At 35.9% G+C, this 12,935-nt stretch overlaps 1 protein-coding gene across 1 annotated transcript; it reads left to right on the top strand.

Annotated features, from left to right (window-relative positions):
- Positions 1–80: 80 nt before the first annotated feature.
- Positions 81–10,261, top strand: LOC141345582 (uncharacterized). Its single transcript, XM_073850455.1, has 7 exons — positions 81–500; positions 4,379–4,503; positions 4,600–4,666; positions 6,913–7,066; positions 7,156–7,301; positions 7,409–7,519; positions 7,609–10,261. The coding sequence occupies exons 1-7, from the start codon at positions 348–350 to the stop codon at positions 7,786–7,788; spliced, it is 936 nt and encodes a 311-aa protein (XP_073706556.1). The 5' UTR covers positions 81–347; the 3' UTR covers positions 7,789–10,261.
- The last annotated feature ends 2,674 nt before the right edge of the window (positions 10,262–12,935 follow it).

The following is a 12,935-nucleotide window of genomic DNA, read 5'->3' as shown; positions in this document are numbered from 1 at the left end:
TCCACAAACCTTGTTTTTTTTCCACACAATGTGCAAACAAATGTAGGCTACTCAAGATTGCCATACATGTACAAAAAACATTTTACTTCAAATACTTTATATATTGCTTTTAGAAAAGATGCTTGAATCTTTTACCCATTGAAAATCCATTGATCTTTGCGCTCTCGTTTGGTCAATCATTGGTGGATCTTACGTCTTGCATTGCTCAACAGCTGTTGAGTAACGGACCGCTGCATTGCTGCAACAGTATCGAAGATCCTTAGCTTGCTTTCTTCGTGATTTCCGAAAGAATTTTAAACTAGTTCTTAGTCGTTTTGCTGTCTTGAGACAAAAAAAAAAAACTCAGCATGGAGATACCTGTAGTGGATTTCAGTGCCTACGGACTGAGAAAGAACAATGTGTCAGTTGATTACTTGGAGAAGTTAAGTGACGAAGTAAGAAAAGCCTTTACCGATGTGGGATTTGTTTATCTGAAAAACACCGGCATAAGCCAGGACGAGGTTTGTTTGTTTTGTTTTTTTACACGTTTGTTACGAGACGTTTTCTAGTTTGTATGGCTAGCTGTTACTAAGGGTTCGGACCATCTTGTAATTGTAAGGATTTTTTTATTATTAGGATTATTATTATTATTCTCGGGTAAAACTGATCGTGCAGCTCAAATCGTAAGGCCTAGAAAGCTGAAACTTGGTCAGATCGTAGTAGTATTGCTCGCTACTCAGAGCCAAAGGCTCGCCCCAGTCGGCCTAACTGCGTTCACACCATAGACTGTAGGTTCACACCTTACAGTCTATGGTTCACACCGCCGCTGGAGAGAGCGTCAAAATTCGCTCTGTCCGCCCTGCAAACAACGCTGTAGAAAGATTCCTTGACGCTCTGACGATCGAACGCTTGGTCTTGTATTTAAAGCGGCCGCAAAGCAAACAAGCATTTAATTTCGATCTTGTGCAGACTGACAACAAGTAGGGTGTAAGTTAGTTAACCTCATTAAATATTTTAAACATGAAAATAAGACATTGAATTTAAATTAAATTATTTAATTGTAGTTACATGTTTGCTAACGAAATAAACCAATTAAAAGCCATTTGTATGGTGTGGGTTTTGTGTTCATGGTTAAGTGCAAACTTAAAAACGGACACGTCGTAGATTATGGGGAAACCCGCCACAGCAATAACTATTGTTACTTTTGCAAACTATTCCTAGGTTTTTTGCTCAATCGGAACCAAATGCAGAAATATTCTCTGGACGCTGAATATGAATAATTATCAAAACAAGTTGAAATCGAGACATGGTCGGATAGAAATGCCAAAACGTTCAATGCTAATGTTAGCCAATTGCTACATTTAGCTATTATATAACTTAGACCTTTTTTCATGAGTAAACCATTACGAATTCTAACTTCAGATTGGATGCTCTTCTGTCCCGGTCTCCATAGGAACCCATTCAAATGGCTTTCTGTTTTAATGTAGCCAACGTCTTTATCTACACCGTCTATGATCTACACACACGAGGAGCGTCTCGCTGCAGCCTGCGGTGGACATCCAACCCCGCCCACATCCAAGTGTGACGCCAGACGCCGCGCCCATGTTCAAACACGTCACACATCCAACATATTAAATAGTATTAACACATATTAAAATAGTGATAATATGATTAGCAATGTTCACATTTGTGGACATATCTTTAGAGAATTAGATGAAAATGAAAATATGCTAAGTGTTACTTTTACAATAACAAAACTTACTTGTCCGTCTAAATCTGATCTTGTCTAAGCTATTTCAAAATCGATTATAATAAACGTGAATTTATGTCATTACACAAACAAATAGGGTAGGGTTTAAATGTTTTATTACCAATTACCATTTTCCTAACTTTAATCAACCAAAGCAAGCGTTTTACCGGCTGTTCGAATGTAATTAGTTCCATATGAAAGGTGACCTAGGTTTAATTTGTATTATTTAATACAAACTGTTTTGTTTACATCCCCGATACAACATACTTCCGCCATTCTTGCACATGCGTACAACATTTTTTTAAAAGAATAATTGGACATTACAAAAATATTGAAATAGAAATCCAGATACACAAAATACAAGCCTAATCTGTTTACAGTAATACAATATGTAATAAGATAAAATTAAAATAATAATAATAAAAAAATTAAAAATAAACTAATACCATAGAGAGAAAAAAATAAATAAATAAACGTATAAAAAGTAAATAAACAAATTAAATTAAAACCTAGAAACAACTAAACAATAGTTCAAATTTTCTTCCTTTTCCCTTACATATACAAAAATTATATTGTGGAAGCATAACCAGAAAAAAAAGTTCTCCGTGAAATGTAACAACAAATGTATTCATTTGTTTTAAAGACTTTTCAAAACTTCTATTTCTGATAAAAATAAATTACATTTTGGTATGCATTTAGCAAATTTCTGTTTATGAATATACTATTTGCCTTGCAAAATGTAAAAGTTAACAACGTACTCAATCATTTTACTTTTATGAGAATAAGTACAGATAACATCTTTTAAAGAAAGCATATAATTAACATTTCTTTGCAGAAATAGAAAGGTGCTAACATCAGACTAAAAACTAAGAGACAATTCACAATTATAAAACAAATGACACAAGTCTTCTTCATGTGTGTTACAGAAACTGCAGGTATTATCAATGTCCATGAATTTAGAAAGAGCTACTTTACATGGATAAATTTCGTGAAGTATTTTGAAATGCACCGCTTTAAGGCTACCGATGGGGAGGGGAGTCACACGGTGACGCATTGACGTGGGCGTGGTGTCTGACGTCACACATGGATGTGGGCGGGGTTGGATGTCCACCGCAGGCTGCAGCGAGCCCTACTTGGACAAATGATGGCCATTGCAATATTGCCAAGTGATGGCGCTATGGAGCCATGTTCTTTTTAAAAACATTTTATTAGGTTTAACATTAGATTATCAACTCAGAATATACGCTAATTTGACTAGAAACACTGGAGACCAGAAATGCAAAGCATTCTTCAGATTAAGAGTAAGGCGTGACTTCTGCTGTCAGGAAAAACGTCTATAACTATTGAACGGAATGAAATATCTTCACCAAACTTGGTACACGTGTATAAACTCAATATTTGGTCAAAAAAGTGTTCAACTCTGCCACTTGGTGGCGCTATAAAACGGAAAAAATATATAAACGGGAATAAATACGCAACCGTTTCTGCATGAGTTTGTTGTGAAAGTAACGACTTCAAAGTCTGCTAGTGTATTATCCTCAGTTCTGTGTATGATGGCCAGTTTTCCTCTGTCACTGTTTACAAAGTTGGTAAGTGTATGATGCCTATTGTTTAAAAAATCTGTTCAGATTTTAAAAGTCATGTAGTGGATTCCAGCCTTAAGAATTTTGAAAGAAATCGGCAACTAGTTGGCGCTAACGAGTTTTATGGCTCTGTAATCACGTGGTGTATCACACATCCACACAATATGCATATCATTTGATAGATCTCCTCATGCTGAACAACTTTGCCTCAAGAACCATTGCCAATCAAATTGTTCATGAATTATGCTCAATTATGTTAAAAACCTACTTTTACGAACTAGTCCGAGGTTTTTTGCCCAATCTTGATCAAACCACTACAGCGCAGTTCTCATAAATAATTATCAAAAATGTTGAATTTTGTCCTTTGAACGGTAAAATCAGTGCAGTACAATTCTCTAGACTCTCTCAGTCAATAATTATCAAAAAATGTTGAACCTTTGCATTTGGATAGCTATAACAGAGACATTCAATAATATGTTCTTATAGTTTACCCAAAAGCCTAAAAAATCCTTAAAGAAAGCCCACAACTTCGTAAAACTATGCATAATTTTACTAGATGGCAGCAGAAGATCAACATGAGTTCATTAAACCAACTCAAACAGTATAGGTTTGCTTATGTATTCATGCTTAAAAAATCACTGTAATAACATTTAAAATCATGTTTAGTCAAAGTTTACCATTTTGTTCATACAGACATATCAGTTTTCACAATTGTGCCAGATTATGATTACAGTGAATCCTGAAAATGTCATATAAACTCTTAAAAGGACGTGCAGTAAGTGTTTTGTTACATCATTGTTATATCATTTATTACAGAAATCTCTTATGTGCAACAAAATGTGTGTGCATGTGTCTGTGTGTGTAGTCATGCTTAATGAACATAATAGTTTAACCATTTCATTTCTGTGTATGCTTGTGTTTGTGAGTGTATTCTCCATCATGGATGTGTTCTGGTGTTATTTCATGTTGGCCTACACCCTAACAGCATAGAAGCCATAAAGGCCTTAAATCCTCAAACCCTGGTAATTGCTGCTTGCAGCTATATTTATTCTATCCATTGTTTCAGGTGGACAAAGTCATGGTTGTTTCAAAGAAGTTCTTCAGTTTGCCAGAAAGCATAAAGAAACCTTTCAGCAGGGGTAGTTTCTCCTGTAATGGAAATCACGGCTGGATTTCGGTAGAAACGGAAAGGCACGTCAAAGTCTTCCAGCTTCAAAAGCATTACTGCTAAAAATTCACGAATGATGGAGAAACATTTAAATGGTTTTATATCCTGTTATTTTACAGTTTGAATCCTCGTCGTCCAGGTGATCTGAAGGAGGCGTTTAATACAGCATCATTGAGTTTGGATATCGTAAATACTTATTTTGTTTCTTCTCAACTTTTTTACTGTCTTCCAAATGTTTAAACATAGCATTACATTGACAGTAGTGCACATCTATGGGTTATAAGTATACACTACCAGTCAAAAGATTTCTCTTCTGCTCATCATTTACAGTGGTGTGAAAAAGTGTTGCCCCCCTTCCTGATCTTTTATTTTGCATGTTTGTCACACTATAATGTTTCAGATCATCAAACAAATTTAAATATTAATCAAAGATAACACAAGTAAACACAACATGCAGTTTTTGAATGAAGTTTTTCATTATGAAGGGAAAACAAAATCCAAACCCGCATGGCCCTGTTTGAAAAGTGTTGGCCCCCTAAACTTAGTAACTAGTTGGGCCACCCTTAGCAGCAACAACTGCAATCAAGCATTTGCGATAATTAGTAATGAGTCTGTTACATCTCTGTGCAGGAATTTTGGCCCACTCATCTTGGCAGAATTGTTGTTATTCAGCCACATTGGAGGGTTTTCGAGCATGAAACGCCTTTTTAAGGTCATGCCACAGCATCTCAATAGGATTCAGGTCAGGACTTTGACTAGGCCACTCCAAAGTCTTCATTTTGTTTTTCTTCAGCCATTCAGAGGTGGATTTGCTGGTGTGTTTTGGATCATTGCTTCAGCTTGAGGTCACGAACAGATGGCTGGACATTGTCCTTCAGGATTTTTTGGTAGACAGCAGAATTCATGGTTCCATTTATCACAGCCCCAGACCATCACAATACCACCACCATATTTTACTGTTGGTATGATGTTCCTTATCTGAAATGCTGTGTTACTTTTACGCCAGATGTAATGGGACCTTTGTCTCGTCAGTCCACAGAGTATTTACCCAAGGTCTTGGGGATCATCAAGATGTGTTCTGGCAAAACTGAGACGAGCCTTTATGTTCTTTTTGATCAGCAGCCGTTTTCGTCTCGGAACTCTGCCATGCAGGCCATTTTTGCCCAGTCTCTTTCTTATGGTGGAGTCATGAACACTGACCTTAACTGAGGCAAGAGAGGTCTGCAGTTCTTTAGATGTTGTTGTGGGGTCTTTTGTGATCTCTTGGATGAGTCGTCGCTGCGCTCTTGGGGTAATTTTGGTCGGACGGCCACTCCTGGGAAGTTTCACCACTGTTCCATGTTTTCGCCATTTGTGGATAATGGCCCTCATTGTGGTTCGCTGGAGTCCCAAAGATTTAGAAATGGCTTTATAACCTTTTTCAGACTGATAGATCTCAATTACTTTCTTTCTCATTTGTGTTATCTTTGATTAATATTTAAATTTGTTTGATGATCTGAAACATTAAAGTGTGACAAACATGCAAAAAAAAATGGTTAAGGGGGTCAATACTTTTATACCCCATTGTATTTGCTACAAAATACAGCAAGACAGTAATATTGTGAAATATGTTTACTATTTAAAATAGCTGCTTTCTTTTTGAATATATTTTAAAATGTAATTTATTTCTGTGACCAAAGCTACATTTTCAGCATCATTACTCCAGTCTTGAGTGTCACATGATCCTTCAGAAATAATTCTAATATATTATGCTGATTTGCTGTTTAAGAAACATCTTTTATTACTATTATCATTATTTAAAACAGTTAAGTACATTTTTCTATTCTTGTTTTTGAGCAGTAAATCATAATTTTAGAATTTCTGAAGGATCATGTGACTGAAGTAATGATGCTAAAAGAACACAAAATAGTTAAAATAATATTTGTCATATTACATTATCATATTACAATTAGCCTATTATTCATTTTTTATTAGAAGCATCCATATCTTGCTGCTTAATATGAACTTTTTTCAAGATTTCTCGATGACTGGAAAGTTCAATAGAACAGATTTTTTTTTGAAATACAAATCTTTTGTAACATTTTAAATGTCTTTACTGTCACTTTTGATCAATTTAATGTTTCTTTGCTAAATTAAAGTATTATTGTTTTTTTTTCTTATCCAAAACTTTTGAATGGTTGTGTATCATGGTTTCCACAAAAATATTAAGCAGCAAAAAAGTTTAAACATTGATGATAAATGTTTCTTGCAGAAAATCCTTCTCTCTCTCACACACACATACACATACACACACTTGGATGCATCTGTATATGAGGAAAATAATATTTAAAAAATAAATTCTTTTTAATATGCACATTTGTGTTTTTTACATTAACATTAAGATACTTTAAGAAAGCCTGACTTTATAACCCTCTACTCTCAACTGTATTCAGAATTGGCCTTCAGAAGGAGTTGAAGGTTTTCGAGATGCCCAAGTATCATTTTTCCTTCGCTGTAAGGAACTCTCTCTCAGAGTGCTACGACTGATGGCTCTTGGTTTGGGCCTGGAAGCAGAGGTCTTTCTCAGCGCACACGAGCTTATTGGAAGTAAGTAAAATTATATGCACTACTTCTTCCTCCTAGTGAGTCAATGGCTGAAAGGTCTACAAGACCTTTGTGGTGTGTGCTGTTTTAAGGTGATGTGAATGGAACAACACTACGGTCTCTCTACTACCCTCCGGTGAACAGCACAAGTGTAAAGGAAAAACAGCTGCGGTGTGGTGAACACTCCGATTATGGAAGTATCACTTTGGTCTTCCAAAGTCCAGAGGGTGGACTGCAGGTGAATACCAGTATAGGACAGAAGAAGAAAACATTGAAGTTTAATTTGGTCCTTTATTATTTATAATAGTAATTTTGCCTCTGCTCATCTGCATTCTTCTTCTTCAGGTCAAGAACCGGGCTGGCGAGTTTATTTCAGCCCCTAGCATTCCTGGAACAGTTCTGGTTAACATAGCAGACCTGATGCAAAGGTGGACCAGCGACGTCTATGTGTCTGCTGTAAGTTTCTTAACTAATATAGCAGTTAATTATGCATTGCAGGCAATGCGTATTTAATTCTTTTCTTTAAATATTGCTCTGGCCCTCAGGTTCATAGGGTTCTGCTGCCCCCTGCAGGTGACTCTGGAACACGTCAGTCTTTGGCCTTCTTTGTACAACCGGATGATGAAGCCATCATTTCATGCTGTGATGGATCAGATAAATATCCTCCTGTAAAGGCAGGCGATTACCTTTTATCAAGGTTCAAGGAGTCGTACGGCAAAAAATAGATCCTGGTTTAAATGAAATGATAGGATTTCGTAAGTAGTGATAATCATCAGCACATGAAGCGAAGATAATTGAATACATAGTAGAGAAACGTAAAGCATCTTAAATTCACAAAGGATACTCCGTACCGTACCAATGCTGAATTGTGGGGTGTTTAACTCCAGGTATAATATAAAATGCCTAAATGTAAAGAGAAATTTATCCTATGTGGTTCAGCCATGTTTGTGCAATGCCTGACAAGATTTTTACAAGAACAATAAAAATACAGTTAATTTATCTGAACACAAGTTTCAAGTACAATCCCTGTCTTCACAAATTATCTGCACCTTTGATAAGAGAATGTGGACAGAAGTGTGATTGTCCACAGAGAATTCTGTTAACCATTTACATACTTCAGGAGCCTGTTTTGCGATACTGCAACTCAATATGTTTTGTGTTTGAGAATACCACCACAGTGATTTGTTTAATTATTTCAAGGAAAGCCAAAGTCTATGCTAAGAGACCATAAATGGACAACAGACACTGAGAAGAATTGAGGTAGTATTTAACCCAGGTAGTAAACTGTTTTTAAAGGACCAATCTCAGTTAACACATTATTAATAAAACATTGTACAGACAAGCAGATGAGCCAAGAGTGCAAAGCAATGCGTTTAATTACGCATTAAACATTTTCCTCCCATATAAAACCATTGTAAAGAAAATGCTTAACATGGCATAATGCCTTAAGACAGCGTTTTTAAAATGACCAAACTAGGGGTGTGCGATATATATCGTAATTGTTGTTTTAATGATGTTTGATTTGACATTATCGAGTATTTTGCAAAAAACATAACACCTACAGAATGCAGTGCAGGCATTACGTGTCTATAGTGTACGTATTGTGAGTTCATTTTAATAAAATACATTTAGAATGATCACAAGACATTGGTGCAGAAAATGTATCTATTTTACTTAAAATAGTTAATTTCACACGAAGAGTGCCGTTTTTCTCTAACAAATGACCACAATTACAAATATGCTATGATTTTTTACAACAGTTCAATAGACTAGAAGTTACTTAAGAGACATTTTAGACACTATATTCCCAACAAGTATCATTCCAAACACAGCCACAGCACTGTTTTGCGTCTCTGAGCAACATGACAGTGTTTCCTTCCTAAATGAATCAACTGTTTAAATGGTTCGGTTCAATCGCAATGACTCACTTATTAACAGTGAGTGACATATCTCAAGTCTTCTCGTGTGATATTGCTCATGTAACTGCTGGTTAAACGCATTCATTGCCTGCATTAAACAGTGTGTAAATACATTCAAATGCATTTTCTGTGTTTCCTCTGCCTTGCAAAGATGAATTTTGTTGATACTGATTTCATTTGGTTGTTATAGCTCAAATGTCGTATTATTCTGATTCACTGATTAAATGTAGGAATTTGACTCAAAAGAAAAGGCACACATTTACAAAAATGGCTTTTTAAAGGTTAAAATGGCCATAAAAGGTAAAAATATTTTTAAACTTATTGGAAAAGATTAAATGTGAATTGACCACCACAGAATATGAAGAATATCAAAAAATTCAGGAGTCAACTGTCCATGGTAGTCCTTAAAATATTAGCACAATAACACACTCAGCAAAATATTGTCTAATTATCGTTATCAATAAAATTCCATAAATTAATTGAATAACTGGCTCACTCTGTTCAAAAACAGATTCATCCAGAAAAGATAAATAGCAGTGTTGCTCTGACTCGGAGACACAACAGGAACTATTGGAACTATTTCATTTGCAAAACAGGAAAAAAAATAAAAAATTGTCGAAAATGTCACTCACTAAACAAACTTCTTGTCTGTTGAACTGCTGTATAAAATTAATTTAACAATCATGCAAACTAAATTATTATACAAATATTAATATTTAATTTGCACAATAAGTTTTGCTTAATACATGGCATTATTAATCTAAAGGGGATGGTGGTTTTACAGAGAAGATGCTTTTTGTAATTTTTTTTTTCAACAGTGAAACAACTGAGGAAGAAACCACATGGATGTTCAGTCTTAAAGGGGTAGCTCATTCATGTCATTCATGAACATCAAACAACAGTGAGAAAATCTTAATCAGTTTTGTAACTTTAATAAGAAATTTAATTTACACAGTGGAAACTGCAGTGTTTTTGTCAGTATTGTGATCTGTTTTGTAGTGTTTTCCTAGTGTTTTTCCCCCCGTTTTCCTTTTGATTTGGTTTGTTCCTTTGTCTCCCCCTTAAGTTCTGTGTATATTTGGTTTAGTCTTGCCCTTATTTGGACTTCCCCCTTGTTATCCTTGATTGTGTACACCTGTCTTGTTTAGTTGCCACTCCCTTTATTAGTGTTTAAATATGCCTTTGCTTGTGATTCCCATTGTCCGGTCTTAACGTTACTTACTGTCATTGTTCTTCTGGTTTCTGTTCCTTGGTTTTCAATAAATATCTGTTATATTTACTCCTGGCCTCCGTATGTTTTATCTGGCACCTCATCTCCAGCGAATTGTGACAGTTTTTGATTAATTTATACAATGTATGTAGCATTTCTTATTTCTTATTGTCCTATTGCTTGTAAGTTACTTATCTTCAGTGACCTTGAGTTTTTTTCTTTGTATTAGTTTTTCTGTGTTATTGACACTGGCCACAAGAATTATTAACGTTCCATAGTATAAGCTTTGATATTATAAAAACTTTATTAAACGCAAAAATAAATATATTGTGGTATAAAAGTACTCATATCAAGATTTTGCTCATATCGCCCACCTCTACTCAGTACATTTATTATTATTATTATTAAGATTATTATTGAGCAGAATGAAACACATAGATTGGCATCAACATCTTGTCATAGTGACTTAGACCAGTCACAGATATATACACACATATACACTAAACAGAAAGAGAGAGAGAGAGAGAGACTTTGACTTTTAACACACTTTATTAAAACATCTAAAAACAAACACTACATTGCACCCCGAAAGAATCACATGACAATGTGTTCAGGAGGTATATGAAAAAAAAAGAAACAAAAAAAAGAAAAGAATGGGAAACAATAATAAACAGTCCCAATCAAAATAACAACGTATGTCACCAGTTAAACATTACTTTCCCATCCTCACCAAGTGACAATAAGGCTCCATTTGCACCCCATTTGAGCTCAAACTCAATCAAATTCTTTGTCATTTGAAAGAATCTATGCTCCACACTTATTCTGGATTCAACCAAAGCAGTAAAAAGCTGGAGAACATTTATATTTCGCCCTTCAGCGGCCAGTCTACAAGACTTCCAGATGGATACTTACAACCATAAATGAAAAGTGTCTTGTTAAAAACAAAGCCCAAGTTTCCAAGTAAGCCTTCTATCAATGTGAATAACGGGGCCAACCTAAAGCACTCAGTGAACACATGAAAAACAGATTCTGGTAAAGAACAGAAGATACAAGATGGCAAAACATTCGAGTTGAATTTAAAAATGTGAGAATTGGTGGGCAATGCACAATGTAATAGCCTCCACTGCAAATCTCCAGATCGTTTAGGTAGGGGGCCCTTATAGAAGAGCCTCCAAAAAGGAGAAAGGTCAGCCGGAACCGTTAAAAAACTTCTCCATTTAGTATCACCTCTGTCTTTAAAACGCTCAAAATGATCCATTTTGACACATATCTGGTAGAGGTCTCTTTTTCCGGCAACATGAAAATCAAGCTCTTGCAACCTATTAAGTGTCAACAGTTTTTCTTCACAACCACCCTCAACACAAACCTTGGGAAACAAAAATAATTTAGGAAAAAACACTTTAGAGGGGCCTCCAGTCAGAAAACAATTGACAAACAAGCGGAGTGTGGAGGGAAGAGCTGCTTTTAACCCACCTATGAGCTGCTCTACCATCCTAACTGATCTGAAACCAGCCTGACTGCAAATATCCTCAGCAGACCTCCATGTTTTAGACATAGTGTTAACCAAGTTTGAAACTTTGGTCAATCCTTTTTCTATAATAGTTTTAATGATTGTACTGGATGCACAAATATTATCACCTAGAAGAGGGTTATAAAAAAATGGTTCTTCAAGACCAAAATGATTGTTTTCATGTCTAATTAATTTAAACCCTTTCCAAACTTCTAGCACGGAGCCATAAAATTTTACATCAGTTAAAAACACCCCAACATAAGAAGAGATGAAAAACAGTTGCCTATCAAGACCGAACCCACCAAAAGTTCTGAGCAAAGCCAGACCAAATGACACCCAAGGCTTAAAGTCCACAGGATAGAGTGGGTTTTGGACCGCCTTTAACCTCATAGCTTTGACTTTGGCTGCCAAATCAATCAACCCTTGACCTCCTTCATTCACTGGCAAATAAAGGACTGCAGGGGGAAACCAATGGTAACCATCCCAGAAAAAAATCAACAAAAATCTTCTGCAAACGTTGCAACAAATCTTTTGGTGGGTCAAGCACATTTAAGCGATGCCACATCATGGAAGCTACTAAGTTGTTAATGATGAGCACTCTTCCCCTATATGACAACTGAGACAGAATCCATTTCCATCTTTGTAAACGTCCAGAAACTTTTTCGAGAATACTATCCCAGTTCTTCTGAATAAATTGATCAGTCCCAAGAAAGACTCCAAGGACTTTAAATCCTTCCAGACTCCAAGAGCAGTTCTGAGGAAGTATGGGAGGGCCTCCATTCTCCCATTAAAAAGGATGCACATTTTTGCCAGTTGATTCGAGAGGAGGCTTTCTGATAAACCTCCAAAGATACTTTCAAATCCATAACATCCTGAGTAGATTTAATGAAAACAGTGACATCATCAGCATAGGCACTAAGTCTAACAGTATTCAAATTTGTGGAAGACAGACACATTGTTGATATGCCACCCGACTTATTTCTTAGTGCAACCAATAGAGGTTCAATAGCAATGGCATATAGAATTCCTGAGAGACCACACCCCTGCCTTATACCTCTGCTTACTCTGAATTGTCTAGTAAGGGTGCCATTAATTTTGAGCATGCTGTATGTGTCAGTATACAAGAGTCTTATATAGGCAATAATACATGGGCTGAAACCAAAAGCCTCAAGGCACTTAAACAGGAAACCATGATCTACCCGATCCAAGGCTTTCTCTTGGTCCAAAGAGACA

The sequence above is a fragment of the Garra rufa genome, chromosome 11 (assembly GCF_049309525.1).
Source record: "Garra rufa chromosome 11, GarRuf1.0, whole genome shotgun sequence".
Taxonomy (NCBI): Eukaryota; Metazoa; Chordata; class Actinopteri; order Cypriniformes; family Cyprinidae; genus Garra; species Garra rufa.
This window is presented reverse-complemented; position numbering and strand designations above follow the sequence as displayed.

Bases quoted from the DNA above. Each gene is read 5' to 3' on its own strand.
- LOC141345582 (XM_073850455.1), top strand. From the start codon at position 348: ATGGAGATACCTGTAGTGGATTTCAGTGCCTACGGACTGAGAAAGAAC. The intron at 4,504-4,599 runs GCACGTCAAAGT...GTTATTTTACAG, and splicing joins ATTTCGGTAGAAACGGAAAG to TTTGAATCCTCGTCGTCCAG. The intron at 7,067-7,155 runs GTAAGTAAAATT...TGCTGTTTTAAG, and splicing joins CGCACACGAGCTTATTGGAA to GTGATGTGAATGGAACAACA.